We start from the raw sequence: 12,394 nt of genomic DNA on the forward strand, positions 1-12,394 counted from the left end.
TGTCAGGCTCACCTGTGGGGACGTAGTTCTCAGCGCGGTTGCGGTCGTGTTCGATGAAGAGGGCGGTGAGGAGGAAGAAGCCCCCCCCGATCACAGCTATGAAGGAGCAGAGCAGCAGGGAGAGCTGCAGGGAGCGGAACTGCCACAGGAAGGAGTCCGTCTGCTGCAGGGAGTCCGACACCTGACACACACACACACACACACACACACACACACACACACACACACACACACACACACACACACACACACACACACACACACACACACACACACACACACACACACACACACACACACACACACACACACTTAATTTCAAGCAGATGTTATTGTTGTGTAGTTTGGATTGCTTTATCTATAAATATTAAAGAAACTATTATGTATACATTAGGCTTGGGCGGTATGACGGTATTACGGTATACCAGGGTATTTCGAAATACCGTCGGTATCATTTTCAATACCGTGACGTCACAGACTGTGCGCCAAATCACAGATGCGTTTCATTCTATTACACTGACACGGAGTTTTGACAGGGACGACATTGGTTGTAATGCACAGCACGCGCCAGCAGAGGGCAGGGGAGGGCAGTCCGTCTTTCCCGCTCTCAGAGCTCAGCACAGAGCTGAGCTGAGCAAGATGGCGGCAGCATTTGCCGGTGTTGCAGTATAAGTTGAGTCATGACAACTGGCGACATTCTATTATTTTCGTCATAGGAATCCGTGGCGTGTACATTGAGGACCCATTGTTGACTTATCAGGAAAGAAACATCGTTTGTCGTTTACGTTCATCTTTTGCTATATCTGCCTTCCTAAGATCACTTTGCTGCACATTCAGTACTCGTATGTGAGGTTGTGGGTGAGAGTCCGATATCGTGACGCTTACAGGGAGGTATCGAACATTACAAAGTAGGTGACTGTGTGGATGCCTGTTCAATACATTGCAAACTTCAATAAATCATTTAAATTATATATTTGTGTCCGACTTTCATTTGTTCATCGTTCTTAATGTGATGTATAGTAGCTTTGATAGCTGTCCATACCTTCAGACAGCCTAAAAGTAAAACACAAGTTGTTTATTCACAGCCCGAACGCTCATCGAGATGACTGGATCAGTCACGACAACTTGTGATCAGCTCCGATTAAATTGTGATATCAATTCTGTAGCTAACCTCCAGGGAGCAAGTTTATTTTATGAAATACCTGTATCCCTCTCATCACAACAAGACTACACTTTGCAGGAAAAACAATTACATACATGAAAATAACCTTGATGCATGGGAATTAAACACACAAACTATCTTCCGTGGCTATACTGATATGTCACAGTAACGGCAAACCACAGGAAAGTAAGTCCAGCGGGGCACACGTTGAATACATATAATACGGTAGTTCTAACTTAATTAACAAGGATGATGTTTTGGTTTGCATTTGTTTGAACATACTATGAATTGAAGAATAAAGCATATGTTAACTAAATATAATTGAATCAGCTAAATTAACTGACCAGACCATATTCATATTTCTAATTGTGCATATATGTCACTCCGGGTTTACTGTGAATGTTTAGGGTTAAAGTCCCGATGTGACACCATGTGTCACAGCAATATTTATGGCATTTGTTTCATATCAATTTCATCAAGAAATGTTTCCACAACAGGTTAAATGTAATCAGAATCAGAATACCTTTATTCGTCCCACAGAGGGGACATTTACATTTGTTACAGCAGAAAAGAGCCGAAGACAGCTTAATGTTTAACAAATGACATGTCATGTAAGCATTTTTATTCTTAAATGGCTTGAATATTAACTTTAGCAACAAAAAACCTTTCCAAATCTAGCTAGTTCTGTCACATGTTTTAGCCTGACACATGGACATCTTGGACATGTTGTTATGGGAAGACAAAAGCAAATGACAAGGACCATGACCCCAGACTGTTCAGTGTGTGTCACTTAGGGACTTCATGAGATAAAAAAAAGGCTAAAGCTGTATAAGGAACTTTCCAGAACATTTACATTTCATGTGACACCCGTGTCTAAGCAATTCTGTCTGCCTTCCGTGTTCCTGTTGTTATTTATTTCCTCTCTGCCTTCTTCTGATGATTTATCTGTTAGTTTGTGTGTTTAATTCCCATGCATCAAGGTTATTTTCATGTATGTAACTGTTTTTCCTGCAAAGTGTAGTCTTGTTGTGATGAGAGGGATACAGGTATTTCATAAAATAAACGTGCTCCCTGGAGGTTAGCTACAGAATTGATATCACAATTTAATCGGAGCTGATCACAAGTTGTCATGACTGATCCAGTCATCTCGATGAGCGTTCGGGCTGTGAATAAACAACTTGTGTTTTACTTTTAGGCTGTCTGAAGGTATGGACAGCTATCAAAGCTACTATACATCACATTAAGAACGATGAACAAATGAAAGTCGGACACAAATATATAATTTAAATGATTTATTGAAGTTTGCAATGTATTGAACAGGCATCCACACAGTCACCTACTTTGTAATGTTCGATACCTCCCTCTAAGCGTCACTATATCGGACTCTCACCCACAACCTCACATACGAGTACTGAATGTGCAGCAAAGTGATCTTAGGAAGGCAGATATAGCAAAAGATGAACGTAAACGACAAACGATGTTTCTTTCCTGGTAAGTCAACAATGGGTCCTCAATGTACACGCCCCGGATTCCTATGACGAAAATAATAGAATGTCGCCAGTTGTCATGACTCAATTTATACTGCAACACCGGCCCCGAACTCGGACAACTAGTAAAAAATAAAAATGCCTCTGCGCCTGTTTGGGACTATTTTGGGTTTACTCGTCGCCAGTGACTTCATCCAGCACAACGAGAGACAGAGGCACTTCTTTGGGAATGTTTAAGACGGGGTGAGTGAGTGTTGACATTTTTTAATCCTATGCAACTGGTTGATGGTTTTGTAGTCGAGGTCGGACGGTTTTAAAAACGAAAGCATTTACGTGCTAAACATTCACGCGAGTAATCCAATGAATCAAATGGAAATAAGGTTTTTAACACATGCACGGAATAATATTGCCAAACTAGTTAGTGAATATAGCAAACTTTATTCAATAAGTCAAGTATTTACTCCCGGAAAATGTTTATGTATGATGATATATTGTTAACTTAGCTCACTATGGAAACAACGTCGGACATCTACAAACGCGTCCTGTATCCGATCTCAAAATGTGCCATTTGCACAATGTGTCATGTATGCAGCCCTTGTTTTGCACTTGCGCGCACGTCGCGGCACTTTGCGAGCGTCTACCGGCTCGGGCTGCATTTTACACCGAACATATAATATACCGTTCGAAACATCTATTTGCCGCTGAACGCCACCTCACTCAAGTCGACCCAAGTCATACCGTCAGCGGCGGCTGGTGGAAAATATTTTTGGTGGGGCTGTTGATATAGTGAGTAAAAAAATTTTGGGGGGGAGAAATTACCCCTTAAATTGGGACTGATACCGTCATATACCGTATACCACGGTATGATGTCAGCAAGGTATGACGGTATGAAAAAAATGATACCGCCCATGCCTAGTATACATCATGTATAAATGTATGTGCCTGAGGAAAATTAGTTCCGAAGGTCAGTTGTATTTTTAATAATAATCATTTGGGTTATTTTTGGTTCCATTTCATCCCCAAAAAATACTTGTAGAAGTGAATAAAAAGTGCAAGGCATTGTGAGAGTGAGTGAGTGTGTCAGATCACTGTGTGTGTGTGTGTATGTGTGTGTGTGTGTGTGTGTGTGTGTGTGTGTGTGTGTGTGTGTGTGTGTGATGACCTACCACTCCTATGAGGTAGGGGCTCCCGGCGTCTCCCAGCAGATGAGAGAAGACGATCTGCAGAGCCTCAGCTGTGGCGCGGCGCGTCGGGACCACCACGTACTGACAGAGGCAGTAAATAAAGTTAGTTATTATAAATATATGTACAACAGAGAATCAGTCATTGGCAATAAGTGTCTTTGATCTCAGGTTCCTTCCAACAATGCTTATTAAATATGTTAAAGAATCCAAGACCTAAATCAATGCAGAAGTTACTATGTAGATATAATAGTTGAATTAAAAAAAAAAAAAAAAGATATATTAGCCACCAACAAGTCAATATAGGTCAGCGCAGGCATTCAAATAAACTTATCTTGCTTTGAGGCTCAAATAAATATTTTTAGACAATTGTCAATAACTTGGCTTGACATCTCAGACGATTCAAGTTACCGTAATTTTCGGACTATAAGGCGCACATGAATATAAGCCGCAGCAGCTCAATTGAATGATGTGTACATATATAAGCCGCACTGGACTATAAGCCGCAGGTGTTTTAATGTTTAATTACCATATGTAAGGGTTCGTGCACAGAGGGGATTGTCGGGAAAGAGATGGCTGTTTGAGGAAGCTCCCATTTATTAACATTTCAACAAACAAGTTGCATATTTGCATAACGTATTCAAGTGTTACCATTTAGTCCAATAGTAGCTACAGAACATGTACTGTGCTTTGTAAACTGTACTGTATCACATAGCGTTTCAGACACACAAACTTTTCAACTTTCAAACTTAAACGGTGCGCTTCCAGCGCACGTACCGGCAGTGATCTACAGCAGTGGTTTTCAACCAGTGGTACGGGGACAAACTGTCTCGTAATGTCTGTCTGTCTTGCTCTCGTTCTGTCTCTCGTACCACTCTCGGTTCCACTTTTACTTTTGCGCGCTACCTGTCTCACTCTTTTCCGGCCTCCAGCTTTTCCTGCTGGAGCCCGCCGCTTAAAGGTGGGGGGTGCGGACCGGCCATAGAGCCCATAGAGTTAAAGGTGGTGGACTGTAACCTGTAAAATCCATAGATTTAGGAGGTCCCCTAGTGGCTGTTAGCTGTAAAAATCCATAGATTACCGTTATATAAGCCGCAGTGTCGAAAAACGGGAAAAAAGGCGCGGCTTATAGTCCGAAAATTACGGTAGTTAAAGTTAAACACAGGGTTCCCACACCTTCTCAAATACAAATTCAAAACCTTCCAGACCCATTCCCCTTATATTAAGGACCCAGAGCGGCACATTTTGAGACAGGGCTCAGGCTCTCACCAGCAGGATGTCGGCCACGATGGCCCAGTTCATGGACAGGAAGGTCTCTCCAAGGAAGATGAAGATCTGAGGGGACAAACAGGAAACAGCCTTATTATTTTTGTCTTCTCAGACTTGTATTCGTCAGAGAAGGACTGTGTGAGACTCACGTAAGTGGCGACGGTGCTGGACTGAGCGAAGACGATGGCGAGGTAGAGGAAGGGCGCGGAGAGGAGCAGGCCAGCGGCGCACACCAGTGGGTCGGCGCGGGCGGTCCGCGTCCGCAGCTTCCTGCTGATCATCACGCCGCTGGACACGCCCAGCACCCCCGTCACCACGGTGATGGTGCCGAAGATCAGACTGTTGGAGGAGGAACAGTCAGAGAGTCAGGGGCTGCCCTTCTGATCACAACCAGCAGGTGTTCACATATTTCCTTGAAAAAGAGATCTATGACCTCGAGGGACAATCTGGATAAATAAAGGTTTGAAATGAAATGAACCCTAACCTGTCTTGGTTGTCACCACAAAATATATTTATTTTCAGGATTAAAATCTTTAGAATTTCAGTGTGTTTACATAGCTCCACTGTGCACAGCATTTTTAGATAGTGCTTTTAATGTGACATTTTCTATATTTTGGATCCCACAATACATTTAATTTTTTTATTTACTATTTTATTTTTGCAGCTGCGGTGTTAACCTGCCGTATGCATCAACACTAGGCAGGGCTCGACATTAAGGACTGCCCGATGGCCCGGGGCCATCTAGTATTTAGCTCGGGCCATGAAGCCTCACCTGCTGGTTGCCCGATCGGGCAATCTATTATACCAGTATCATGGAGCTCGCGGATCCAGTAATGAGTGACCCGACAGTAAAACTAAACATATCTATAACAAGTTTAGGTAGTTTGAGAGGTAATTAAAATAGCTACGTGTGATATTCTAACCTGAAGTGTGTGTTTTGTTCCGCTCACCGCTGCATGTGATGATGCAGAGCTGCGTGTCGACTCGTCAGCAGCAGCTGATCTCTCTCTCCCGTCAGATTTGACTTGACTAGCGTTTATGTCCATATCGATCAGATCCAGCTAGTTTTAGCTAATGATAAGACTACCTGCTTATTAAAAGACACCGTGACCTAAACAATAAGTGTCGCTATGCAACTGGGTGAGGCCACAAAGTATAGCGCAGCATTATGCATTTGTTTACATGCCCACCGGAACCCCGAGGCATTAGCAACAGATCAACACACAATCAACCCATACAGCACATCTCTTTCTCCACATGAAGTGTTACACATTAGAATTGACTACTCTTGTCTGTCACATAAGTGGCGCAACTGAAGCGGTATTGCGCTAAAGGGAAATTATTTTGACCGGACATTTTGACCAAAGAGATTTAGATTTGCTTGCTAACGGGAACTCTGACGTCGCCATTGTGTGTGCTTCGCGGATGCACTCGGCTGCTCGGGTCTGCTCGGTCAGCTTCTGGATGAGGAGGCATTCCTTCGACCAACTTACATTAGATAACATTACAAACATTTTGAACAGGGGCCATAATAGCGTAAATAATGTTTGTTTTGGCAGTTATAACTGAATTTAATGTTTTCTACTTTTTTACATCTGGGAAGGCATTTGCCTTCAACAGATGGAAAGTGTCTTGACCAACAACTTAAGTATTTATTATAGCTATGCAGGGCATGCAAGCGAGCAAACACAAACAAGTGAAATGAAGAATACAATTGAAATTGTAATATTGTGGCGGTTCATCTTATAATTCACTCAATAGAATGCACCAGACAGCATCTAAGACCTGCAAACATCTAAATGTTCTAGGGGGAGGCCCCCCAAACCCTTTGTGCGTCATTTCGTCCGCGCGCATTTTTCAGGGCAATCTCTATTGGGCTCAGGGCCATCTGTAAATTAGCTTAGATGGCCCACAGGGCCATCTCCCAAAATCCTTAATGTCATGCACTGCTAGGGATGAGAATTTAAAAGCAAATGTATATTCAAATATTCAAACCCCCAAAAAACGGTTAACCGGTTAACCGAAATGTACATATCTTATATTTAAAAAAAAATTGGGTAACATTTTTTTCCTAATTTCTTTTTTTGCAATCATTTTTGAAAATACATACATGTTCAGTGTAAATGTAAATAAATTACCGGACTATGACTGGTAAAATATGTTGAATACCGGCAAAACTAAATCTCTCCTGTCAAAATGTCTATGTAATTTGTGTGGGGAGGGGCAGCAGCCATATCATTAGCTAGAACTAGCTAGATCTGATGGATTTCGACATAAACGCGAGTGAAGTATAACCGGACGCGAGAGAGAGAGAGATCAGCACCTGCAGCTCTGCCCGCTGTGAGCGGAGCAAAACACACCTTTAGACGTCACCTAACACATTTAGCTATGGCACTGTCATATACATTGAATTATTCAATTTGATAATATGTAATCAACTTAGACATCCCTCTCAAAAAAATAAATTAATAACTCATATTCGAATACCTGAATAATTATTCGAATACCTGAATAATTTCGAATATTCGATTAATCGTTCCCATCCCTAATCAACACAGCTGAAATGCTCCAAACAACTCAAAGATAAAGCAGCTAAGAATGCCTCTAGTGATGAAATGGGTCAGGGCTAAAACCTGGGAGCAGACATTTCCTCTACGCTGCCATGGACAGTTATTTGTACTACTGAATATATTTGTTCTGTTGTAATATATTCATATGTTTCCGTTTAGAAGGCCAGACTTTCTTTGCGTTGACATGTGTGTTTATGCTCACCTTTCCGTGGAGGCGCAGTTCCCCTCAAAGCAGGGCGGCCTCTCCCCGTTGACTACGGCGGCTCTGAAGAGGAACGTGGGGGCCCACAGAGCCAGAGAGCCAGTCACAAAGGCCACGGCCGTGAAGCCCAGGGTGGAGAGCACGAAGCTGCGGCTGCACACACAGAGACAGAGAGAGGGGGAGAGAGAATTAGAGAGAATTAGGCACATTTCCATTATTAATACAAATCCAGTAACGATCAATTAAATATTGGCTACATCTAAAAGAAAGTTACCCCCACTCCTACCACCACAAAGCCCTGCAGTATCAATAGATGAAGAAGGGAAAGAGTCCCCTCTCTCAGCTGGTCCTGACAATCTGTTCACTAACCGGCTCAAACTGTGATCAGGACCAGGCTGAGCCCACATCCATTAGAGTCAACCAAATTATAACAAAACACACAACAAACTACCTCACTTATTGGAACACTAAATCCCAAAAACAATGTAGCCCTAAAAAGACAATACACTGTGGCAGCCTACCTGAGCACAGTGACTGATGTTAAACACAGGAAGATGTTGACAAAGTACAGACTGAGTGCTCACAGCCTGGCCAGAGAAACGGGTACAGAGAGGAGAGAGAGAGAGACAAAGAGAAAGACAGACAGAGAGAGAGAGGAGAGAGAGAGAAAGGAGAGAGAGAGACAGAGAGAGAGAGACAGACAGACAGACAGACAGAGAGAGAGAGAGAGAGAGAGAGAGAGAGAGAGAGGAGAGAGAGACAGAGAGAGAAAGAGAGAGAGGAGAGAGAGAGAGAGAGAGAACAGCCTGGCTATTTTATATTAATGTATTATATGAATGAAATTAATCTGTATTCCTTGTAAAAAAAAAAACATGTTCTTTGCAGTTTGTTTTTAACTGTTTATTTGTGTGTATTTTTGTAAAGATGTTACAACTATACAGAGCTTTGGCAATACTGTATGTAAATATGGTCATGCTAATAAAGCTATTGAATTGAATTGAGAGACAGAGAGAGAGAGAGAGAGAGAGAGAGAGAGAGAGAGAGAGAGAGAGAGAGAGAGAGAGAGAGAGAGAGAGAGAGAGAGAGAGAGAGAGAGAGAGAGAGAGAGAGAGAGAGACACACAGCCTGGCCATAGAAACAGGCAGGTAGAGAGAGAGAGAGGGTTAGCAACGACACTGAGACAGCCAACACACACAACACACTTAGACTGACCTGACCATTTCTAACAGGAACATTTGTAATCGGTTCAACTTTCTAAAGCCCTTGTTATACATGGAATATACGTCAGATCGCTGTTTTATCTACCTGTTCAAAGTATTTTTTGTATTTCAAATGTAGCTGTCCGTTGTGCAAATGTTTACAGAAAGAGCTGCAAGTGTTCACACAATAAAACCAAAAGAAATGTGCTGCAGATGATGGCACGTTTTCAGAAATGGGTGGATTAATTTCTTTTAAAACCCTATAGTTATCCTCCTGCATCGTCACATGAGCCGCAAGTATCATTCTGATTAGTGACAAGCAGGGGTTAAATTGGGCAGGGGCTGTCCGAGGCTCAGCCCTGGCACATAGGACGATGCTCTGACGTCATCACCCTCGCACATTTTTCATGTTTACAAAAAACGAGATATTATATATATATATGTTAAAACTTTTCTCGTTCTGAATATAGACCATATTTAGGCTCGATATGTGTTGACTTTACTTTAAAATAGCAGATCTCTGTGGCTGGATATCGTTTTTTCGGCTTAGTGAGTGTGTGTCTCTTCCTTGGAGGAGCAGCACCGCCCGGACTCCGCGGCTCCTCCGTGCAGAAAGTCTACGGCGGTGTGTGTGTGTGTGTGTGTGTGTGTGTGTGTACACAGAGTCTGCGGCACGGTGTGTGTGTGTGTGTACACAGAGAGTCTGCAGCGGTGTGTGTGTGTGTGTACACAGAGAGTCTGCGGCGCGGTGTGTGTGTGTGTACACAGAGAGTCTGCGGCACGGTGTGTGTGTGTACACAGAGAGTCTGCGGCGCGGTGTGTGTGTGTACACAGAGAGTCTGCGGCGGTGTGTGTGTGTGTGTACACAGAGAGTCTGCGGCGGTGTGTGTGTGTACACAGAGAGTCTGCGGCGGTGTGTGTGTGTGTGTACACAGAGAGTCTGCGGCGCGGTGTGTGTACACAGAGTCCGCGGCGGTGTGTGTGTGTGTGTACACAGAGAGTCTGCGGCGCGGTGTGTGTGTGTACACAGAGTCTGCGGCGCGGTGTGTGTGTGTGTGTGTACACAGAGAGTCTGCGGCGGTGTGTGTGTGTGTGTACACAGAGAGTCTGCGGCGGTGTGTGTGTGTGTGTACACAGAGAGTCTGCGGCGGTGTGTGTGTGTGTGTACACAGAGAGTCTGCGGCACGGTGTGTGTGTGTGTACACAGAGTCCGCGGCGGTGTGTGTGTGTGTGTACACAGAGAGTCTGCGGCGCGGTGTGTGTGTGTGTACAGAGAGTCTGCGGCGGTGTGTGTGTGTGTGTACACAGAGAGTCTGCGGCGCGGTGTGTGTGTGTGTACACAGAGAGTCTGCGGCAGTGTGTGTGTGTACACAGAGAGTCTGCGGCGCGGTGTGTGTGTGTGTACACAGAGTCCGCGGCGGTGTGTGTGTGTGTGTGTGTACACAGAGAGTCTGCGGCGCGGTGTGTGTGTACACAGAGAGTCTGCGGCGGTGTGTGTGTGTGTGTGTACACAGAGAGTCTGCGGCGGTGTGTGTGTGTGTGTCTACACAGAGAGTCTGCGGCGCGGTGTGTGTGTGTATGTACACAGAAAGTATGCGGCGCAGTGTGTGTGTGTGTGTGTACACAGATAGTCTGCGATGGTGTGTGTGTGTGTGTGTACACAGAGAGTCTGCGGCGGTGTGTGTGTGTGTGTACACAGAGAGTCTGCGGCGGTGTGTGTGTGTGTGTACACAGAGAGTCTGCGGCGGTGTGTGTGTGTGTGTACACAGAGAGTCTGCGGCGGTGTGTGTGTGTGTACACAGAGAGTCTGCGGTGCGGTGTGTGTGTGTGTACACAGAAAGTCAGCAGCGGTGTGTGTGTGTGTGTGTACACAGAGAGTCTGCGGCGCGGTGTGTGTGTGTGTGTACACAGAAAGTCTGCAGCGGTGTGTGTGTGTGTGTGTACACAGAGAGTCTGCGGTGGTGCCGCCAAACGACCCGACCTGTCTTGTAACACGGAGCTCGTTTCTTAAACCATGCCAAATGTATGTGTGTGCATAAAGCTGAGTTATGATTGGTCATAATTCAATAGTTTACAGTGAGATTTACTCACACACTTTTGGCCATACTCGCGCAGCCCTACAAATGAACTGAGATTTCCACACAAATATTAATAATTTAAGATGTAAATTAATTTATTTGTAGTACTTGCTATTTGTATTGTGTCATTTGGTGGCATCAATGTGTGCATTTGATACAGATATGCAGATACTTTAGGGCCTCATATACAGTAAAGCCCTTAAGGTCAAATAACGAGACCCCCCCCCCCATATCAAATCCCAATTTAACCCCTGGTAACACGTGTAAAATCAGCTGTAAGATGAAGAGTTTTGGATAGAAAATAAAGGAAGGAAGCCGCGACAGAAGTCAAATAATAAAATATTGTAGGGATGCACCGAATATTCGGCCGCCGAAAATTATCGGCCGAAAATGGTTAAAAAGGCCCTTTCGGCTTTCGGCCGAATGTCAGGGAACAGGGTTACGTTGGTAAGCTAAAGTGTTGTTGTGATGACGTGATCAAAACGCGGCGACAAACACGGAGCGCGACCATGCTCACGGCTGGCTCACAGCCAACATGTCTGGCGCTTGGAGATATTTAAAAATATCAGAGAAAGAGGCGCGGATTGCGATTTGTAAAACGTGTTCAGCTGACATTTCTCGAGGGGGTGTAACTGCAAAGACTTTCACCACTTCGGGATTACTCCACCACTTGAAATCAAAACACCCGGACAAATATGCGGAGTAAGATCAAATCACAAGCACTGACAGCGAGAGACTGTTCAGCGCTGCCTCTCATGTGCTTGATGAGAAGAGGAAAAGACTTATGGCTGATAAAGCAGAAAAGCTACTGTTCATTAAAAAGAACCTCCCACTTTTCCTTAATAAGTAGACAAGGCTGGCTTATCATAAGCTTATCTAGTTCTACATGTCTACTCTATACCCACTTTCCTGAACAATTTTCATTGTGAGTTATAATTCACCATCTCAGGTTATCATTAGGGGGAAATGACAGCAGCACAGTGTTCAATATATTGTACTTTCGTTATCTAAATGATACAATGTTGTTTACATTGCTCATGAAATTGTAATTTAATTTGTAATTGATTGTGGATTTTGTATCCAGTTTTCACTTTTTGTATCTTTATACAATGTTTACTACTTTGTTTATGAGGACAGACAGCCTTATTTACAGATTCTTGAAATTGAATTGTAATTTCATTTGTAAATAGTTGCATTCATGTGGATTTATCCAGTTTGCACATTTGTATGCATGCACTTATAGGTG

The 12,394-nt window shown here is 43.7% G+C and overlaps 1 protein-coding gene across 1 annotated transcript in view; it reads right to left on the reverse strand.

Moving 5' to 3' along the window:
• spns1 (SPNS lysolipid transporter 1, lysophospholipid) overlaps positions 1 to 12,394 on the reverse strand; it is a 40,660-nt gene that overhangs the window by 3,185 nt on the left and 25,081 nt on the right. Inside the window, exons 8-12 of the mRNA XM_079644918.1 lie at positions 7,872 to 8,024; positions 5,249 to 5,438; positions 5,100 to 5,165; positions 3,816 to 3,914; positions 13 to 181 (exon numbers count right to left, since the gene is read on the reverse strand). Coding sequence (XP_079501044.1) covers positions 13 to 181; positions 3,816 to 3,914; positions 5,100 to 5,165; positions 5,249 to 5,438; positions 7,872 to 8,024 — 677 coding nt within the window. The remainder of the gene's footprint in view (positions 1 to 12; positions 182 to 3,815; positions 3,915 to 5,099; positions 5,166 to 5,248; positions 5,439 to 7,871; positions 8,025 to 12,394) is intronic.

The sequence above is a fragment of the Notothenia rossii genome, assembly GCF_949606895.1.
Source record: "Notothenia rossii genome assembly, chromosome: 8".
Taxonomy (NCBI): Eukaryota; Metazoa; Chordata; class Actinopteri; order Perciformes; family Nototheniidae; genus Notothenia; species Notothenia rossii.